This window comes from Lissotriton helveticus, chromosome 1_1, assembly GCF_964261635.1.
Source record: "Lissotriton helveticus chromosome 1_1, aLisHel1.1, whole genome shotgun sequence".
NCBI classification, from domain to species: Eukaryota; Metazoa; Chordata; class Amphibia; order Caudata; family Salamandridae; genus Lissotriton; species Lissotriton helveticus.
In genome coordinates this window covers 33478303-33499743 of record NC_136057.1, presented here as the reverse complement: position 1 = coordinate 33499743, position 21441 = coordinate 33478303, and the positions used below count along the sequence as shown (strand labels likewise).

The 21441-nt window shown below is 48.4% G+C and overlaps 1 protein-coding gene across 1 annotated transcript in view; it reads left to right on the top strand.

Moving 5' to 3' along the window:
* The window catches only part of LOC144757594 (uncharacterized), a 97799-nt gene that overhangs the window by 25829 nt on the left and 50529 nt on the right, over positions 1-21441 (top strand). Inside the window, exon 2 of the mRNA XM_078646388.1 lies at positions 16990-17063. Within this exon, the coding sequence (XP_078502514.1) occupies positions 16990-17063 (74 nt within the window). The remainder of the gene's footprint in view (positions 1-16989; positions 17064-21441) is intronic.

Here is a 21441-nt window from a genome sequence, read left to right as displayed (position 1 = left end):
GAGTCGACCACACACCCAACAATTAGTGGCATTGCTGATCTGGTGTGAGTAATGTAACATGCGGATAAATGAGTTATTACGCATAGCGAGGCGGTAGGAATATTCGTGAGGAGGCAGATCACTAAACGTGTGCTCTACTGTAGCATTAGCAGACTTATTTACATGAAGAACTGGGAAATATAGGAAAAAGGCATAACTGGTGCAGGAAATCATAATGCTGATGAATAATATGAAACTTAGAAAAACGATACATCGGTTTGAGTTTTTACTAACTCTCTCACTATGGGGGTCTATTTTATACATGTCAGAAACAGTCTAACCGTTTCACCTAGGGGAGGACTTATACAATCAAACTGACTGACTTATTTTACTAGACCGGAGTTTTTGCTTATACTCCTGCTGCGGAGTTTTCTCTACCAAGGGAGGGGTTGTATCAATGTCTTTTGCGGGACAGTCCTTAAGAGCAATATTTTGGCAGTCCTTAAAATCCTGGAAAATGTTTTTAAAGACGGGTTTCAGTCCTTTTAAAAGTTTAACGTGAGAAAGGTGTATCCATCCTTTTCGGCCTTCCAACTTCACGGCTGTAAGGGTGGTGAGGAGGACCTGACGGGGCTCTTTCCATCGAGGCTCCAGCGGACTTGATCTGTCAAAGTTACGGACCATCACCATGGAACCTGGAACGATTTCATGCGGTGCCACCTCGGTATTGTCTGGAAATGCGGCAGCAACCTGTGAACGACATGAGTTGAGGGCAGACATCAAGGAAGCTAGGTAATCTGTCAGCATATTACATGAAACATCAGTAATACTTCGGGGTCTAGGAGTACCCCACATGTTAGGGGGGCGGCCGAAAACGACCTCATACGGGGACAGACCTGATCTGGAATGTGCGACCATGCGCATATAAAACAAAGCGACTGGCAGAGCTACTAGCCAGTCCACACCCTTATCTTTACATATTTTTGCAATTCGAATTTTCAGAGTCTGATTATGTCTCTCGACTAGACCAGCTGCTTCAGGATGGCGTACACAATGGAACTTCCACTGGTACCCTAACAACAGGGAAACGTGCTTCATGAGTTCAGATGAGAATGGCTGACCGTTATCAGAATATACGACTCTAGGGAGTCCATATCGAGGGAAGAATTCACGAACCAACTGCTTGGCAGTGGTCGCGGCTGTATAATCTGGGACTGGATATGCTTCTGTCCATCTGGACAAAGCGCATACAACTACAAGGACATACTTGAAACCTCGACATCGCTCCATCTGAATATAATCCATCTGGAGGACCTCAAAAGGGTGGTCAGGAGGCTGGAAACCACCTTGTTCCACCGGGACACTTTTACCTGCATTAAACTGACAACATATCATACAGGTACGGACTTTCTGCTTGGCTGCAGCTCGTAAATGCTTGTTGAACCAAATGTTCTGGATACTGTCTAACATTGCTTTTTCTCCTAAATGTGCTGGACTATGTGCGGTATTAATGATGACTTGAACCATAGAGTCGGGGAGAAACCATGTGGCTCTACCCTTCGTTAACCATCCTTGATCTGTCTGGACCCCTCCTTGTTCGGACCATTTCTTGATTTCTTCAGGAGTAGCATGTAACTGGATATCTATGACATCTTCAGTAGGGTCTTTAACTGTCATACATGTAGTCGGATCTGGAGTATGTGTCAGGTTAACTGGAATGTCTAGAGTCTGTGCCGTAAGCTTGGCTGTGCGATCTGCTAGATCATTACCTTGAGAAATAATGTCAGTGACTTTCGTATGTGCTTTGCATTTCATGATAGCAATGGATGTCGGTAAATGTATGGCATCTAACAGAGCTTGAATAAGGAGACCATGCTGAATCTTGGTTCCATGAGAAGTCATGAAACCTCTCTCCTGCCAGAGCACTCCGAAGTCGTGTACAACTCCAAATGCGTAACGTGAATCTGTGTAAACATTAACTTTCAGGTTCTTGGCGTGTATGCAGGCTTGTGTCAGAGCAACTAGCTCTGCTGCTTGAGCGGACAGAGTGTCAATACGGTGTGTTTCAATAACTTCGGTGTCAGTAGTTACTGCATATGCGGCGACTAGTTCTCCTGTACTAGTTCTCATACATGAACCATCCACATAAAGTGTCAGGTCAGAGTCTGGTAACGGAATGTCTGTCAGGTCTTGTCTTGGCTTTGTCGTAATGTTAACTACTTCCACACAGTCATGTGGGTCAGGATTTGAATTAACTGGTGGTAACAGTGTAGCAGGATTCAGGACGTTGCAGCGTCTAATTTCTATGTGTGGCTGGAACAGTGTCAATTCATAACCTGTTAAACGTGCAATTGTCAAGTGCTGAGTTTGTGTTCGGTTTAGAAGAACCTCCACGGAGTGTGGGACTTGTACTGTCAGGGAGTGTCCTAAAACTATGGAATCACTTTGTCTGATAGCTAGTGCTGTGGCTGCAACTGACTTGAGGCACGCAGGCAACGCCTGGGCGACTGGATCTAGTGTGCTCGAAAAATAAGCACAGGGCTTGTATTGTCCTGCTTGATCTTGTGTGAGAACAGATAATGCTGTACCTTCGCGTTCAGTGACGAAAAGTGTAAAAGGCTTACTGTAGTTCAGTGTAGCTAGAACTGGAGCTTGGCATAGAGCTTTCTTTAACTCGTTGAAACTAAGTGTATGTTCAGATGTCCAAGGGAGGACAGTCGATACGGCTGCCTCCTGTGTCGTTAACTGTATCAGTGGCTTGGCTAGGAATGCATACTGGGGAATCCATTGTCTACAATAAGAAGTAAGGCCGATAAAGGCACGTACCTCCTTCTGGGTTCTGGGCTGGGGAAGACTCGCTATTAACTGGATACGGTCTGGTGTCAACTGCCTACCCCTCTTGGACAGCAAGTGTCCTAAGTATACCACTTGCTGGACACAGAATTGAAGCTTCGAAGGTGACACCTTGTGCCCCATCTCGGCTAGGAAATACAGAACCGTGAGTGACGCTCGCTCGCAGTCACGTTCAGAACGGGCTGTGATCAGTAGATCATCAACATACTGGAGCAGGGCAGTGTCAGTTGGCATGTGAATGTTGTCTAGTTGTCTCTTAAGTGCTTGACTGTAAATACTAGGGCTTTCTGTGAAACCTTGAGGAGCGCGTGTGAACATATAGCTCCTTCCATTTAAACAAAATCCGAAAAGAAACTGGCTGTCTGGATGAATGGGAACACTGAAAAATGCATTCTTGAGGTCGATTACAGTGAAGAACGTGGCTTCGGAATCAATGGCTGTCAATAGGGAAGAGATGTCTGGGACAACTGGGTACTGAGGAATAATACATTTGTTAAGTTCTCGTAGGTCAATCACTAATCGATATACTGGGGGTGCATTTGGATCAGTACGTTTCATGACTGGAATGATCGGAGAATTACATACATTGGAGTCAGTTTCTACAACTACTCCTTGAGCGATGAGCTCGTCTATAATTTTGGATAAGGCTGCTACAGCCTCGGGTGGCAATCTGTACTGTCTGATTCGTGGTAACACTACACCTGGTTTGAGAGTCACACGATAGGGTGTGATTTGCATGTAACCTACATCAGTTGGACCTTGCGCCCATAAATGCTGCGGGACATTAGACAGTCTGGAATCAAAATCTCGTAATACATAGTGACCCTTAAAGTCACGTAAGAACAGACGTATTCCCTCTGGGGAACAACAAATAACTGCACCTAATTCTTTCAGTGTTTTAATGCCTAATAGATTTTCTGGACATGACTTAGTAAGTAACAGATCAGTAGTACGGGACAATGGACCTACTTCTAGAGTAACTGGCTTTGAAATCTCATTTACGATAGGCTTTCCTGAAAATCCAAGGGAAACATTTCTTGAGCCTGAGAGCGGAGCCCCTGGAACTTCGGCGTGACTAATTGTGGTCCTACTTGCCCCTGTATCAATCAAAAACTTTCTGTCTTTCCCTAATACTTGACTGTGAACATAGGGACCTTCTTGATCTACAGGTATCTCGATGAGAGGCAAGCCTACCTCCCTCTCTAGGCTGTTTCATGAATATGGCTGGTACTCTGGATACTCAGACTGTGCATACTGGTACATCTGCGATGTAACATGCTGTGTTGCAGCGATGGGCTGCGGTGCTGTAACTGTCTGTTGTGCATTCTGTGGCTGAGGAGTCTGTGAAACTTGTTCTTGTCTAGGCGGACGTGGTCTTTCTTTAGTCTTACCAGTAGCTATGTTGTGTTTCAGAACTGCACACTCATTTATAAAATGACCTGGCTGTTTACAATAATTGCAGTTCCCTTTAACGGGAGCTGCAGGATGACTGGCTTGATTCGGACCCCTCTTCTGACTGTCTTGAGGAACAGATTGTGCAACTAGTACTTTCATTTTCGTGTCTTTCATACGTTTTCTCTCGTGTTCTTGCTCTTCCCTGATTCTATTCTGGTGATACTGGAGCATCTGGAGCATCTGGGACGGAGTATTAGCTTGCCAGGTGCTTTCGACTTTCAAAACTCGATTTTTAATTGGTGGGCTTGAATTCTCGACTAATTTAGTAACAAAAAGGTGAGGGTATGACTCACTACTTGTCTTGAGACCACTGTTAATACTGAAACATTTTTCAAACCTAGAATAAAAAATCACTAATATCTTCATCTTGTTTCTGTTTACAGGCTGAGATTGCATCCCAGTCTTCTTTTCTAGTTGTCAATAATCTGGGTAAAACTTGAATTAATAATTCTGGTAATTCTTTACATTTATCTCCAAGACCAGTACCTGGTACTCGTGCCTTGTCTTCAGCTTCTAGAACTGCCCAATCGATCTTTTTCTCTCCCACCTCCCATTCTTTTTCCTTTAGCTTTTCATACACCCCTGCGGGTAGCAGAACCTTTAACATTTTAATGATATCTGGGTAAGTGTATTCTCCCATACGGAGCATGTCTTTTAATTCTCGATGGAACCCTGCTGGATCTTTGTCATGACAGGGAATTAATTTCTTCATCTCGAGGAGTTCCATCTTTGTAATTGGAGTGTATACAAACACTCGTTGCATTTCGCCACCCGCTCCTCTGACTGGGTGGACTTCTCGTAACGGATTCTGTCTGTCTATGTAAAATGGTTTACTTTCTGGGGGTGAAACATGAACAAAATGCGGGTTCAAGAATGTTCTATATTTATGGCGCTGTTCTAGAATAACACTAATTAAATCGGTACCTAGACCTCTCCATTTATACTGGAGTAACTCGTTCAGGATATCATGTAACGGACCTGGATCAGAGTGCTGACCCTCATACAGAGTAATGAGGTACTGAATCATATACATACCCACCAGTCGCTGCTCGGCTGGGGGCAATTTCAGAAACATTTGTGCCACTATTTCGTCTGGAAAAGTGGTAGAATCAGTAATCCATCTGACTGCTGACCGGACTAGTTCCTGTTCATGCATAGTACTTAACTCACTATAACCGATTCGTGATTTCAGAATATGATCGGTAGCTTGGAATACTTGTTCTAGGGAACCTTGTTTTGGTGCTGGATGATGGAAAATAGACTTGGGTTCTAGACGTAAATGGCGATCTGGAAATCTAGGTTTCCCTACATACGCTATTCTGGCAGTATTCTCGTCGTCTTCCTCTTCAGGATCGGAGGTACTTTCTTTCTCGCTTACTTGTGCTGCTTTACGCTGTTCGTGTATCTTTATTATTTCTCTACGGATTTTCTTGTACATACTTTCCATGGCACTAATGGTATTGTGCTTTCCTTCGGCTATATTATCACTCCACTTTGTCAGGATTTTCATTTCGGCTGGATCTTTAGACGGGTAATCTTGTTCTCTTATTAGACAGTTAATTAAGAACTTTAATATCATGCGCTGAATCTCGGCTTTCCTTTGAGACATGGCATCACTAATACTTTCTGGATCATCCCCTGTACGGATGAAACGATATATTCTGTCTAGATCTTCTTTCATATTCGGCAAGGTGACTAGATACTCGGTCACCCTCCTTATGCGTACGGAATATAAAACCATATTAAATTCGCCTGGAACTGGGTCATAGACACATTCGCCAAGGGTTTGCCTAATTTCTGCGACAGACTTATTACTCTTGGGAGTACGCTGTGATGCTTGAGCATGTAATTCGAGTGCTGATAAACGCTTGTATGGCGGCGGGGTTTGAGGAAGACCTCCTCCCGCGGCCCCTAAACTAGAATCATCAACTGATGCTTTTCGTCCTGGCAGGGTCGGTAATTGTAACGTGGGCTGGACTTGTATGGCGGGCTGACCCGGGGGGGCTGTTAAGGGCACCCCGGTGTCTGGAGGAGCAGGAATTACCTGATTTACAGGGACTGGCGGAGCGTGAACAGGATTTGCATATTCGGGGACTGTGTCGTCCAAGTAGGACGAGATAAAAATATCAGCTGCGGTCGGTTTGTGACGTAGCTTGGTCGGAACTAATGGTGGCGGAAAATTACTGGATGCCTCTGGGGTCGCTTTTGGCAAGCCCTCAGCAAGAAGAGGATACATACCCTTAATGAGGGCATGCCTCTGTCTGTCTGACTGTTCGGCTTTGACTCGTTCACCTATCTCGATTAATTCTCTTTCTTGGGCTCGTTCTTGGGATTCTCTACTTAGTTCTGACTTTCTGATTTCTTTTTCGGTTCTTTTATGAGCTTCTTTGCGCCATAACTCGATGGCATCTTTCTGTGACTGTCTGGCTTTCTTTTTCCATAATGCTTCTTCTACTCGCATGATGCATTCGGCATCCCATGTACCCGATACGGGCCATCTATACTTTTCTTCTAACTGTTTGGTATACTCTACCCATAAATCTAGATACAATATGGCACTTATGCCATGTTTCTGATACATAAAGTGACCTGGACTGTCCCTGGGCGGAACAGGAACTGCTTCCTCTAACAAACCCTTTCTAGTTTTTAACTGACGTAATCTCGAAAAGAGAGACATTGTAAACTTGAATCGGAACACAATACAATAGACGAGGAACAATAACAATTGGGAAAACAATTCAGGCATACCACGATATCGGAAATACATTGAACAACATCATAACATTACAGTTCGGACAGAATAATACCTGGAATACTAAGAACAGAAACACAAGAATTTCTCGAGAACGGAACAGACTAGAGTTACTGGATGCACTGCTGAAACAGTACGGAACATACCGGTCCCATAAAGGGACGCATCAAGACCCGTATCCACCTAGGTGAACACTTCGTTAGTGGGCCTGGGTACCACCAACCCACGGACCAGAGTCAATTTAGATTGACCCTGTCTAGATACTACCCCAGCAATGGTACTCACCGGGCAGCAAGAACGGAAAGGCCTTGGACTGGACTGGACTGCTACGACAACGGACGACGAACTTCGGACTTCAGTTACGGGTGGGCCTCCGGATACCTCGGACCTTGGACTCTTGGCTTGGGCTCTGGTCGGGACTCGCCGCGTTCCTCCACCGTCTCGTTTGGATGCTGGACCGCCTCCTCCGTCTCCTCCGTGGGCCTGAGGGATACTTGAGCAGAAATATCTGCCACTGCGCAGAAGAGTTCCGTCACGACTGCAGAGGGTCAGGGGGTCGGCGTGGCTTCACCGACGCGTGGGGAAAGGGCAAGTCCCTATTCGGGCGCCATTATGTGGTAAATAAATAAATAATACCCTATTTTTGACTAGACATATATCATAACAGATAGCTCAATAAAATAAGAGTCAAGATTCGAGGTAGTAGGAGTTTTGCAGGTTTAATACAGCATAAGGACAGGAACAGGACCACCTGCATAGGAATAGGATGACAGGGCCCAGCAGGGTGACAGGGGCCCAGCAGCTGCTGGGGCTGGGTCTGGGATGAGCGCGCTAACTTTTAATAACAATACATGAGCTTATATACAAAAACGCAAACACATAGCATTACATTGCAGTAGGCGTAGCAGTGGGTGGAGCAGAAGGCGTGACGCGTAGCAGTCGCGAAAGATAAGAGTAAAAAGAGGTGTAACTGGGCGTATACATAGACATGTGGTGCAGACGTAACAGAATATGTCATGAATGGGCGGAAACATAGGAGGGGGCTACCTAAGGAGCCGGGACCTCTAACCTGGTGGTGCGCGCAAACTGGCAATGACGTGTTACGAGGAGAAGCTGGGGGCTATGAACTCTGTGCTAGGAGCAGAGACTAAAGTCTGGAGGGTCGGAGCGACATGTACCTAAACCCTATCTAGTATCTGATGTTTAGGGAACATGTTGATATAAACTAGAAGTCATGAGGGGAGAGGCTAACTTGATTCTAAGACTGGACCATGCATTATTCTACATGTAGTGCGTGATGAAGAATATTAAATGACCGTTAAATACAGTATTTCTCTAAAGTGGAGACGAGAAGGCTAGACAATGACGGAAACTATTGATGCAGTTCAGTAGCTTAGGAATGCAGAGAAGGAGGACTGAACTGATAACTGGAACTATAACATACTTTTGGCAGACTCAGAGGCAGAGCCAAGCTGCACCGGGCACTGCGAGGCAGGAAGTAAGTGAAAGGTCGAGGATACAGGTGGGGGCTGTATCGCTCCTCAGCGAGGCTTCAGGAGACAGGAGCTGAATCTGATGTCCAGGCCCTTTTGAGGCCTAGAAACGAGGACTTTATAATGGAATAACGTGCACACTGAGAAACGTGGCAACGTAGCTTTACATAGGCCTGGTATTCGTAGTATTCACGAGGACTGGAAACTGGCATACTAGAGGTGGACACAACTATAATTGTGTCATTAATCGGACATGGGAAATAACATATGCATATTGGTCATGCACACATAACATATGATGGATGACACGTAGGGACACAGAACATGACAACATTTACTTTTCCACACAGGTATCACCCTGCGGGTGGGTGCAGTTGATGCAGCGGGTCTAACATAAAACCCTTTATCTATATCACCAATCCAGGAGCAACCTCTTTTATTTTACTCATCTGTGGGGCCTATAGCACCGCGAGTCACACACGCTCTCAATCGTACAACCCCTGAGTGATAAGTAGAGGAGCTGCAAGACATTCGGGGTACCTTATTATCCTATACAGAAAGTTTATACATTATATACATTACAATTGTAATGCTTAACAGTCCTAAAAACAACATCAAGGTACTCTGCTATTTGGTCGATGGACCAACTAGTAGGAATCAGTTGATGGAGATTAAGTCCAGCTCAATCACAAGTTCCTAAAACCTTCAACATTTAATTGTCATGACTTTTATTTTAACAGACTCGAGTTTATATTTGAAAGAATTTTATCTAGATTCATTAAGAGAGAATTTTATATTGCGAAAGATTTATTAAACAAGTACATTCTAAACACTATTTAATACATTTTAAGCAAAGAAAATAAAAGTACTCATTACCCCTTGGCCATAGGACGATGTTAGAACCGCAGAACACAGAATAGGTTCCCAAGCGGACTGTCTGTCTCTCTAACCTCCTCGATGTCTCCCTCCCGACATAGAATTTCCGCGACAGATCTCATTCCTTTTCCCCATAAAAGTTCAAAGTCCAAAATTTTCAAAGTATCTTGCACCATAAAGAACAATCGTCTCAACTGACAGCATGTCGTGCTGAGTAAAGGTGCGAAAAATAACGGCCACACAGAGATCATGAACACAAGCTATTTTATACCCTTTCACTAACTTTCTAAACCCAAAATTGAAACCTTTAGGGGCTACACTCATTTCTCATTGGTCCATTGAAGGGGTGGCGATGATCACCTCCTGTCCCCCTTGCTCGAACCAGTTTGCAAAAGTGCAAATTCATACCAGGCGTTCACATGACTTCATCAAATGTTCACATTTGTACTTGTTTAACATTTTGCAACTGTTTCCCGCATCGAGGTTTCAATGCTCCTCCGTTCCCCGGCTTTTCAATATAGTTCAATTTGGCACAACTCCCGTTGTAGGCCAGGCTGGCCTTGACATCTATCACTCCAGCATAGGCCATACCCTCATGACCGAGCATCCATTTTTACGCATATGCGGGGGCCATCTGTAGTTTCAATTGCACCATCGCGTTTTAGCAGCAGCCACTTTTCAGACTATGCCGATCAGGCCATAATGGGAACTAATATGAAAACAAACATAACAGAAATTAGATATTGTGAATAAGCCCTTCTGTTTACCTCCCATCATTCTAATTACCCATGTTAGGTGTTACCTAGCGAAGCAACATGTTAAGCAATTTTACTTAACCATATGCACTCTTTTGCCATGATACAATTCTACTATATGCACAAATACATGCATTTACTCTTTTATGTCTACGTTATCACAGTTCTATATATTTTTTTGTAAATCTTTTTATTAGTTTCAAAACAAAGAAGGAAATAGACATATCAGGTGCCATACATCCAGACGTAATAATAAGGCGAACAGACGTAGATACAGGATAGACACTAAGCAATGAAGAAATGGTTGAGACGCCTACGCTAATGTATGAGAAACAGGATGTGCCACAATACAATATACGATTCACATTAAGCGCAAGCTCTCAGAGTCTGCCCACTCATAAAATCAGGATAATAAAAGAAGCATGAGCACCAGATACTAGAATACCAACAAAGTCAGGATGTTCCACCAACTATACTTATAAAAGGAAGTGAAGTGAAAGAGAGTGTGAAGAAAAAGAAACCATAAAAACAAAAATGAGGACAAAACAATAAACCCATCTCCCCACCCTGCACCCCTGCATATGGCTATCGCCTAACCCCAACTTGCAGTGTGCCTGTCGCCCCAACTAATTATATACTAAAAGTAGAAAAATGGAGGAGGGCATCTTCATACATGCTCCCGGTCTCCCCTCCCCCCGCCAGAACCAAGAATCCCCGGATTAAGGCCTCGAAATCTATTAAGCTGCAAATACGTAGCGCAACAGGGGAAACTTCAAACACCGCCCAACCTCCCGAAAGCATCATGATTGCAAACTCCGTGTCCAGCAATACCCACTGCCAAACTCAATCACACAGTCTCATCCTTGACCCATCCGATCAGACATGTGAGCCCCTTCCGGACGAACTGCCGCTTCCGCAGGATAGTCAATGCACGAAAAAGCTGTAGCAAAGTTCAAACCGAGACGTAGCAGAGAGATGAAAAGGCTGAGAACTCCGCCAGGTCTAAAGACTCCCCACACCGTCTTGGACTCCCAAGATTGTTTAGTCCGCCATCTTAGTGGTGCCGATGTATAGGGTAGTGACGCAGTTTGAAACCAACACTAGGTCCCATCAAAAGTCTCCGGAAAGGGAGCATCAAATAGTCCTTCCATAGTCGGCAACGATCGTAGACCTGACAATCCATTTGCAGCATCAAGCTTGCTCTCATCACCGAAAACACTGGTCAGAGGCTCCAACGCCTCCCATAGTTCGGGGTCTGCTTCCTCCATCGAAGTGGCTATTTTGGGTATCTCAAGTAGTTTCGTTTCTTGCAGTGGACCAGGGTCCGGTCCCATCCGCCCAATTCCAGACAAACACGCTATCAATTTGTGAATGTGGGCTTCAACGCAAACATGAAGTGACCCTATGGCTGCCAACACAGTTCGTAGTGACAGGTCACTCTCGGTCCGCTCCACAACTCCTCGCTCGGTTTCGGTCATATTCGCGTCCCCAGAGAGCCCGGTCTCCCCGGGGGGAACAGGTGGATGTGGAACGGACGACTTCAGAGGTGAACTTATCGTTGGGGACAATAACAATCCAAACTCAGCCACGGCAGGCGGAGATCCCAACCCTGCGAACACCGGCGGGGCCCTAACCGGGCCGCCGGGCCAGGGACCCCCGTCCACCGCTCCAATTGTACGTCGTCACCCCTCCTTCGATGTTCACCAATTCAGCCAACCATCGTCAGCTTCGATCCAAGAAAATTTTCCCACCTGGGTAGACCGGACCCTGTCACACAACCACAGCCGATGTTGTTCAACTGAAACCCGGCTGGCCTAGTACTTGAGACCCCGGCTTCCAGGCTGGTCTAGGCCGCAAACTACCACACAACGTATCTTTGTCTACCAAACTGGTAGAAATCTCGGGATTGCACCATTAAGCTCCAGTCTGGTTCATACACACGGAGGCAGGGCGCAAAATCAGGATAAATAACAGGATCTTCTGGCAGGAGTCGGAGGTCGGCGGAGCCGGGAGCTTACGCGGCCATCTTGTTTGCTAGCATAGCTCCTCCCCATCACAGTTCTATATTAGTTCGACTCATGTTTTATTAATAAATTAGATTTTTGCAAATAGCAGTTAGTTTTCCCACATGTAGTGTCTAAATATAATGTGCATTTTTGTTGATTAGTTTACATGCTTCACACAATTAATATTATTAAAGTTATGAGGGAATAACTTTGTAGGGGGTACACCATTTTTTTGTTTCTTCCCTGCTCCATCACAGTCCATCATTGAACCTTCTACTGAGGGATTTCTGTACCCCTTTGTTAGGCAAGCAGTGTTGCCTTCCAAACAGAAAACACAGTGTAGCTGCTTCAAAAGGCCGCTACACCTTTCTCTAATGCACTGATCCTAGGACAGGTGCATTATGGGTAGTAGGGTTCTCTGTCCATGTCTGCACCCAATGTACCTAATTAAAGGGACAGGATCTGAGAGGTCGGATGCACTCAGCACTGCAGATGCAATGGTCCCGAGATGCTCTGAGGCTGCAGTGACGGTGTAGGAGGATGCATCTACCATTGATGTAGTCGCCACGTCTCTAACAGTCGTCCGCATTGCATCGTTGATTATTTTAATTGGACTCCTATGGGTGGTGGAACCGGCTCTTCATAAACAGATTTATCTGCCATGGGTGGCGGGTGACAAAATTGTTTCTGAAGAGGGGGAAAAGGAATGGGGATGCAACTATGGAACCTGGAGAGCATTGTTGGAATATTTATACTTTGTTTGCTATTAAAAGCATGTAGTAGGTTCATCGACTAGGAGAAACTCTTTCTGACGTTACTAAAGAGCTATCACTTTAGCACTTGCCAGATAAGCATTCAAACACTGCTCTTCAATTACAGCGTCGGTTCACACTGACGCCTGTCTGTCCCACGTGCCACTGAGTAGGACCAGACACCATGATAGCTGTTAGCGTAAATGAAGCTGGGTCCTTCAAGAACTCCTCCCCCTCCCCCTCGCCCCTCCTTCCTAGGACCTTAGTAATGTATGGATGTTAGATCTAACAGCTTTATGGTGGTCTTACACCCCGCCCCCAACCTTGTGCCTACCTCCTCTACTTTTCTGATCTCGTTTCTGTTGGCTTTAGGACTCTGTGAACTTTACCACTGCTAACAAGTGTTCAAGTGTATATGCAGTCTCCCCTAAACATGGGAAAATTAGCTCATCCCCAATTTGCATATTTAATTTACTTCTGAGTCTATAGTAAAGTGCACTACGTGTGTGTTGGACCCTGTCCTTTGGGCAGGTTCACCCCGAGACTTTTTTGCTTTTTCCTAGCCTGTTTCTGGAACCTGGGTTGGTGATTTTAGGCCTCTGCACACTTTTTCACTGTGTTACAGTGTAAAGTGCGTGTGCTCTCTGTGTATGTGTGGTGAGTGACCTGCCCTCCCATAGGAATGAATGGGGAATATGTATGCCCATGGTAGATTCCTGATGCGTGGGGAGTGCAGGGTCGAGTTTGATATGTGTGAACTCGTGAGAATGAATGCTGCAGAATGGTATATGCGGCATGGCTGTGTCTAGTCTAGAAGCGCCACTTTTAGAAGTTGGCATATTTGTGTAGTGAGTCTGCTGGCACGTGATTGGCTGGTGAGCCTGGCCCAGGAGTGCCTGGGCCTGCTTGTGGATTTACTGTCTGGTTTGAGTGGGACAGGGGCTGCAGGGCCCCCGGAGGGGGTCGGAGCCAGCCCAAGGATGAAAGGCCACATCTGCTATCAGGGAAGCGGGAGGAGATGGTGCCGGGCTGTGTCTGCCTGCCCACCATGCTGGCTCTCCCTCCTGATGGCCCACTGTCACCTCTGACCTGAGGCTGACAGGAGAGGGAAACCAGATACACCCAGGGCTCAGGACCCGCTTACACAAAGACTTCAAAAGACTTCAAAGCCTTTTCTGTGTATAAGAAGGGGCTGTGTCCCCTTCCAAAATGTTCTTGTTCTTGCGGCTGACTTGAATCTACCAGGGGTGGGCGCTGCCCAGCCCCTGGATGCCTGGAGGACTTCTGGGGGACCCCTCTGCCTGTCCTGGAAGGATGGGGGGACTTTGCTTTACCCTAGAGGGACTTTGCTGTATCCCCTGAAGGACTTTGCTGGACTTGTCCCTGTAGCACTGAGGGAGCGCTTCATTTGCATCTAGCGCTGAGAGAGCGCTTTATTGTCCTTCTAGCGCTGGGAGCGCTGTGTTTCTTCTCTTTAGCGCCTGTGAGCGCTTCACTGGGACAATAGCGCTTAGGAGCGCTTTATTTCCGATTATAGCGCTGGTAGCGCTCTGCTCATTTTCCTTAGCGCTTGGAAGCGCTTTATTTCCTATGGCCGGTGCCCACCCGGCATCTGGCCCGTAAAAGAAATCAGCCCCCCGCCTGCCTGCCTAAGGAGGAGGGCCGCTGCGCGGCCCGCAGCGACCCGGAAGTGGTCGGCCGGCCGGCCAATCCCAGCGCGGCCGGGCGGAAGCGCCGCCCCCGCAGCCCGCCGAGGAAGAAAGGAGAAGGCGCGGGAGATGGCGGCCGTTCGCGGGGCTCCTCTCGGCTGAGGGAGCCCCGAGGAGAAGAGGCGGCGAGGAAGGAACGTGGCGGCCGGGTGACAGGGCTCCCGTGTGCCGAGGGAGCCCTGCCGAGGGAGAGAAGTCCGGCGCGGGAGCAGCGAGGCTCCCATGTGACCGGGAAAGCCCCGCCTTCACCCCTGCGAGAGGAGACTGACTCCGGGAGCCTTGCTGGCTCCACCCTGGGTCCCGGTCCCGAGACGAGGGACCGGGCAAAGCGAGGAGAGTCTGCGAGGAGCAGGAGCTCCTCAGATGCCGACGAGCCCGCCCCCCTGCCGCACCAAAGACCGCCGAGAGCAAAGGGGAGCAGCCGGTGAGTGAGAGCTGGGGCAGGGCTCCGTGTCAGTGTAGGGCGGCCCCAGATGGCAGCGAGCCGCCCCAACGGTGCCTGGACAGCTTGTTGAGCCCTCGTGTGGCCCCATTGGGGGCAGGTGGTGATTCCGAGTCCTCAGTGAAGGACTCCAATGAGGGCAGAAGAGAAGGGAGGGGCGCTGGGACACGTTGTCGGTGTCCGCCCCTCCCCCCAGTAGCGCGAGCGTGATTATCGTCAGCATGAAGCCCCGAGGGCTTCAAGGGCGGCCCCGGTTGGCAGCGGGTCGCCCCAACGTGACGCAGAGCCTGTGTGGCTCCAACATGAGGGGGCCTTGCCTGCAGAGCCTGTGCGGCTCCCGCATGTGGGGCATGTGATGCCCAGAGCCTGTGTGGCTCCAACGTTGGGCACGTGTAATGCCAGAGCCTGTGTGGCTCCAACGTGGACCTAGGTGTTTGTAGAGCCTGTGAGGCTCCAGCGTGGCGCAGTGGGCGCCTGAGGGCCAGTGAGGGCCCCGGCGCAGTTTTTCTCCAGCTGCCCAGCAATTAGTGAGCAGCTGCACCGTTTAGGCGCAAGATGGAGAGTGAGTCCCTGAGAGGGATAGATATGGCACAGAGGTGCCCGGCCAGTCACAGCTGCGCAGCACTTAGTGCCAGCTGCAGCGTTTAGGCCCTTTTGAGTATTCCCAGGTGCCCAGCAAGTAGTGGGCACCTGCAACGTTTAGGCCCCTGACATTGAGACTCAGGGCGTTCTAGCCCCAACAAGGCCAGTTGGCCTAGGGAATGCCACAGGTGGTGGCTTATGTGAGGTTTTGCGCAATTGTATGGTTATGACACCTCTGAATGTATTCTCTTGCATCATGTGTTATTCCTGCACCTCTGAATGTTTTTAGACATCATGTGACTTTTGCGCTACTGTAGTATTCTGGTACCTCTGAATGTATTTGTATTGCATCATGTGCTTTATTCTTAACACCGCTGAACGTGTAGGTTTATGCATCATGTGTTTTCCTTTACTACTCCTCTGAATGTGTTTTATACATCATGGGTAATGTGTTCTTTCTTAGACCCCTAAATGCTGTGTGATACTTAGGTGGTTGTTCTTTTTAGTACAGGTGGTCCTAGCGAGGTCCTGGTCCCCTGCGTGACAGTCTCCTAAGGGTTTAGGGTTGCGTAGGTTGTACTTACCTGTCCCCAGTAGTTACTGGATGTGATCTATAACTGTTACTTTGTGTTACAGTGATTGATTTTATATACTTTTATTCTAAGTTCTGACAAGTATTTCTATATCTGCAAAGTGTTGATTCTGACAGTGGCCCATGTGGCCCTGTCTTGTAAATAATCCCTTGTGAATATTGCCGTGCCAGTTGGCACAATGTACATGTGTGATTTCTATCTGATATGTTTTGACAATACAAAAGTTATTTTAATATAACCTTGTGTGGAGTCTCTTTTGTGGTGGGCCTAGTATGTTGTTGCTGTTGTGCGCTGACGCAGATGCTTTACACATCGCCTCCGAGTTTAGCCTAGACTGCTCTTGCCAAGCTACCTAGAGGGTGAGCAGGGGTTATCTTGGCGTGTGACTTCCTTGCCCTGACTAGAATTGTGGTTTCTGCCTGGCTTTGGCATCAGCCTTAGCCTACCAGAAATAGCCAATTCTAACAGTGTGCCCAGGGCCTGTAAATTAAATGCTACTAGTGGGCCTGCACAGGTTAATTTAGGGTTTGCATGCTTCTTACCAGACTAGAATTGTGGTTGCTGCTTGACGAGGGCTCATACACCAGTCAAACTCCAACTCAATTTCTAACAATGGGCCAAGCATGAAATCTATTCCAAAAGGGCCCAAGGGCCTAGCTCACGCTTGTATTTGGATGGGGCGCACAAGCCTGTGCTCACTGCTGATTTAGGTCTGAATCATTTGTAATCTCTGTCATTGTAGGTTTACGGTACGTGGTAGAAGCTCGCACTCTTCCCTACTCTGAGATCAAGACAACAGACCATACAGCAGACAAGGTAAGGACGTGACTGTCATGGTGTCCACCTGAGCACAACTAGTAACCAGGGCACGTTGCATGTCCAAGTGCTTATGTGTCAGGGTGTGTTCTTGAGATGCTCTACTCAGTCACTCTTGCCAGCATTTTAGAACAAGCATTTGCAATAGGTCTCGCAGTTGTGAGAGTTTGAGCTATTGGCATTGTAAATGGCAATGCCTTTTATTTATATGTTGGTTTTTAAAACAAAAATAAAAGGCCTTGGGGAGAGGAGTTGGCCTAACGGCTAGGGCGCTCGACCTCTGACCTGGGGAACTGGGTTCGAGTCTCAGTAATGTCGCTAAACCTCCTGTGATTCTGGGCAAATCACTTAATCTCCCCGTCCCTAACAAAATGAATGTGTCTTCTCATGTAACGTAACTGGTGCTATGTAAAGCGCTCTGATACCCGGTTCGGTTCGGGTCAAGTTCGCGCTATATAAAACTAAAAAAATAAATAAAAAAAAATCTTTCGCAAATGCGAGACCTATTGCATTGCAAATTCTTGTTATACATGGTGTATTTAATTTGTGCTACATGTGCACACTGTATTTTCATAGTTAGTGTGGTTTTCGTTGTGCCGCTTCCATCTGCCACAATGTCCTTATGGTGCAATAGTGTACAATTTTACGTATTGTTTTATTTATTCTGCATGTTTGGAGCAGCGAACAGCGTGTGTCCTTCAGAAGGCTGTTAGTGTCTCTCGCGAAGCTGAAGAACTTGAAGCAGGCGGTTTATCCTCCCTTAAGGCTGCAGTATCCTTTCCAGACTGTGGTGTGTCTGTCCTGTGGGTTCCAGGGTGTAGATTACTGTTTCGATCCCTGAGGCCACGGCCCCCTTTTGCCCCTGACATTCTCCATTATGGTCTGGTGTCACATTGCTGCTCTGGCTCCACGCACAGCCTCGGGTTCTCACCGTTACCGTGTTCCCTCTGCTGCTGCTGCTGGGATGCACAAGATGCTCCGCCGCCTGCTCTCACTACCGCAGCCAGTGTGCTTCAGAGGCACTTCTCCGCCAAGCCCGGCTTTGCTGCCCTCTGTGTCAGCCTGAGGCACGGCGCCTTCCCTTCGGAACATGCGGAGTCTCCCCAGGCACTGAGGGCGGTGGGAGACCTACCCATCTACCCGCACTCTGGCTCCGAGTCTGAATCCGAGGCCGTACTGTCCTTGAGCCTGGCACGCACCAAAACACGCTCCTACGGCAGCACGGCGGCGGCTGCCTGGGCCGAGAGGTACACCGAGCACCCCGTGAGCTCCGGGGACACGCTGCAGGTCATCGCGCTGAAGTATGGCGTAATGATAAGTAATGCGGGAGTGACTAGTTGGATGGAGGGGACGTCAGGAGCTGAAAGGTTCTGATGCGATGCCTTCGTCCTAGCAGTTGAAGGTAACGACGTCTGTAGTCCTGGAGGAATATGGTGGGGGTTGGCAGATGGCGCAGGGCTGCCTGACACTGGAGAGGGTACAGGGAACAGCTGGGGATTGGAGAGGAGCGGCCTGGTGAGGGCAGGCAGGAGGGTATGTGGCAGTCGGAGAAAGCGCTCGCCCAGGCATGTACGTTACTTACACTACCCAGAAATAGATGTGAAAAAAATGGCGGTGTAGTGTGCATCATCCTAAAGAGAATGATGGACAGTAGATAGTGCCCTGAAAATTATGATGGGACCAAGCACTTCTTTTGAAACAATAACCCCCGTGAGTACTTCAAAAATCTTACGCACAGCTCCATAGTTAAACAAGTGAAGCGCGGACAGAAGTCCATGTACATCGGTTACCTTGCGGGAGTGAGCGCGATAATTGCAAACAGATGGCGCCGCTGCTCGCTCCGCAAGGTAAACGCTGTACATGCACGAGGACTCATTGGAAACAGTGCAGAACATGCCCAAGTTTCCACAAAAGACCGGAGTGATTCCAAGAGGTCACTCCAAAGCAGCGCTTGTGCGCTGCGTAGGCAAGACCTAAAAATGGTCTAAAATCTAATGGACGACTCTTTCCAATGGAAAGTTTTGCAAATATAAGGTCACCACCTCCCTACAACCTAGTACCTACTCATTAAGCATACCTAGCGCATGCGCACTGCTGTCCTGCATTGTAAGCCTAGGGTCAGGGTCTCAGACATTGGGACAATACTTGCTTGACTTGACCAGTCATATAGTTCCTAGGCCGCGTCTCCCCACTCCTTCCCACGTACAGGTTACTGATGCCTTATGCTGGTGACTAGGTTTAATTGTGATGTGTAGTCTCCATTTTCAGCCATGAAATACCCACTCAAGTATTAGAACGCTTTAAAATTACGAGTTGTAACTTTAATCTAATTTCAAACTCTAACATACATCTGCAATACCTTTTGTAGTTTGATATTAATTCGTTTAATGTCCTTTCTCGGAAGTGAACACTATCTACTAGAAAACATTTTTTATGGATGGGTATTTTTCAACCATTTAAGCAGTGTTTTTCTTAACTTGCTGAATGTCTCATCTGAATGGTCTATTTTAATGACTTATTAAAATTTGCTACTGTCTTTTGTTTCTTGCATTCAGTCTGTTCTAATTTCTAAAAATCATTTCAACTATCGGTTTTATTGTCTCCACTTTGTTATTCATAATCTCAAGCTTTATTCATCTACACTCACAAGCAGCGTACTGTTAGAAGGGGCGATCTCAGAGGGCCAGGTTGTGCTCACCCGACCACCCCAGGACCCACCTCTCCCACAGATCTTGCCGAGTCTTATCGTGAGGTCCCCACCGGGGAGGACTTCGAATCTAGGATCGTACACACTGAGCACCACACTTACAAACGGACGTCACACCGTGGAATTGCAGTAACAAGTTCTTTATAAGCAGTAAAAAGAAAGTAGCACTCTTATGTACAATTGATCGAGGGATCACAAAAGTCTTTGAGCCGCGACAAGGTCAGCAGGGCTCGATCCGGAGAAGTACGTGAGGAGCCGCGACAGCGTCAGCAGGGCTCCGATGGTCACAAGTTCAAGCTTGAGCCGCGACAGCATCAGCAGGGCTCCGAGGTCTTTGCAAGGTCGAGCCGCGACAGCGTCAGCAGGGCTCCAAGGTCTTAGAGATGGCGAGCCGCGACAGCGTCAGCAGGGCTCCGATGGTTACGAGTTCAGGCTCGAGCCGTGACAGCAGGGCTCAGGTGGTTCAGTTCCGTGTTGCGAAGAAGGAGCCGCGACAGCGTCAGCAGGGCTCGGTGAGGCAAGGTTGAGTTCTTCTTAGGATCAGCCGCGATCAGATCAGCAGGGCTTCCAGGTCCAAGATACAACTGCCCGCTAGTTGTCGGTCGGGCCCTGATATAGTCCATTCGCCCTATGATGTCCGGACCCTCGCAGGCGGAGGTCTCATGCCCTGGGGGCTGGTCGTTGGCGAGGTCCGGCGGTGGCTCTTTGATCTCTTTGGAAGATGCGTCCGGGGATTCCCAGACGCCAGCGGGTCTGGAGCCAGCACTCTGGGAGGCCAGAGGTGCGAACAAAACTGGCCCACAGGGGGAGGCCAAAGGTGTGACAGATACCAGTCTCTCAGGGGAGGCCGGAGGTGTCATCGAAACTCCCTGACTTATCTCACTCGGGGAGCCCTTTACCCCCCAGCCGGGACTGGCGCGCCTTTGGAGTCTGGGTTTCACTGGGGGCCGGGGTCACGCTAGGCCCCTGGAGTCAGGGATCTCGGGAAGGTAAAATGGCTGCCGGGCCTTGTGGGGCATGCAGGTTTAGGCGCTCGGAGCCGGGGAGTGGGACGGGATACGTGGGGCTGGTCGCCCGTTACGGGACCTGGGCGTACAGGGGGCAGGGCGACCAGGGCTCGGGGTGCAGGCTACGCTAACGGGGTGCTGCGCAGGGAACTCAGGGTACAGGGCTACGCTAACAGGGTGCGGAGGAACAGGGGCGGACCATGCCACGAGGCCGGGTCCAACACCCGTCCCCCCAGCTGAAGGCGGGGAGAACTACCCATCCTCTTGGGGGTTCTCTTCGCTGAGGCGGAAGAATCGGGACAGGCCGTCTGCGTTGGCGTGGTCAACACCAGGCCGGTGCTCGACTGTGAAATCCATCCCCTGGAGGGAGATGGACCAACGCAACAATTTGGGGTTCTCCCCTCTCATCTGCATTAGCCACCGGAGGGGTCGGTGATCGGTCTGGACCCGGAAGTGAGTACTGAACAGGTAGGGCCTCAGCTTCTTCAGGGCCCAAACCACCGCGAAGGCCTCCCGCTCGATGGTGCTCCACCTTTGTTCTCGAGGGAGTAGCCTCCGGCTAATGAATGCCACTGGCTGGTCTAGGCCTTGCTCGTTCATCTGGGACAGGACGGCTCCGATGCCATGCTCGGACGGGTCCGTCTGGACCACGAACTCTCGGGAG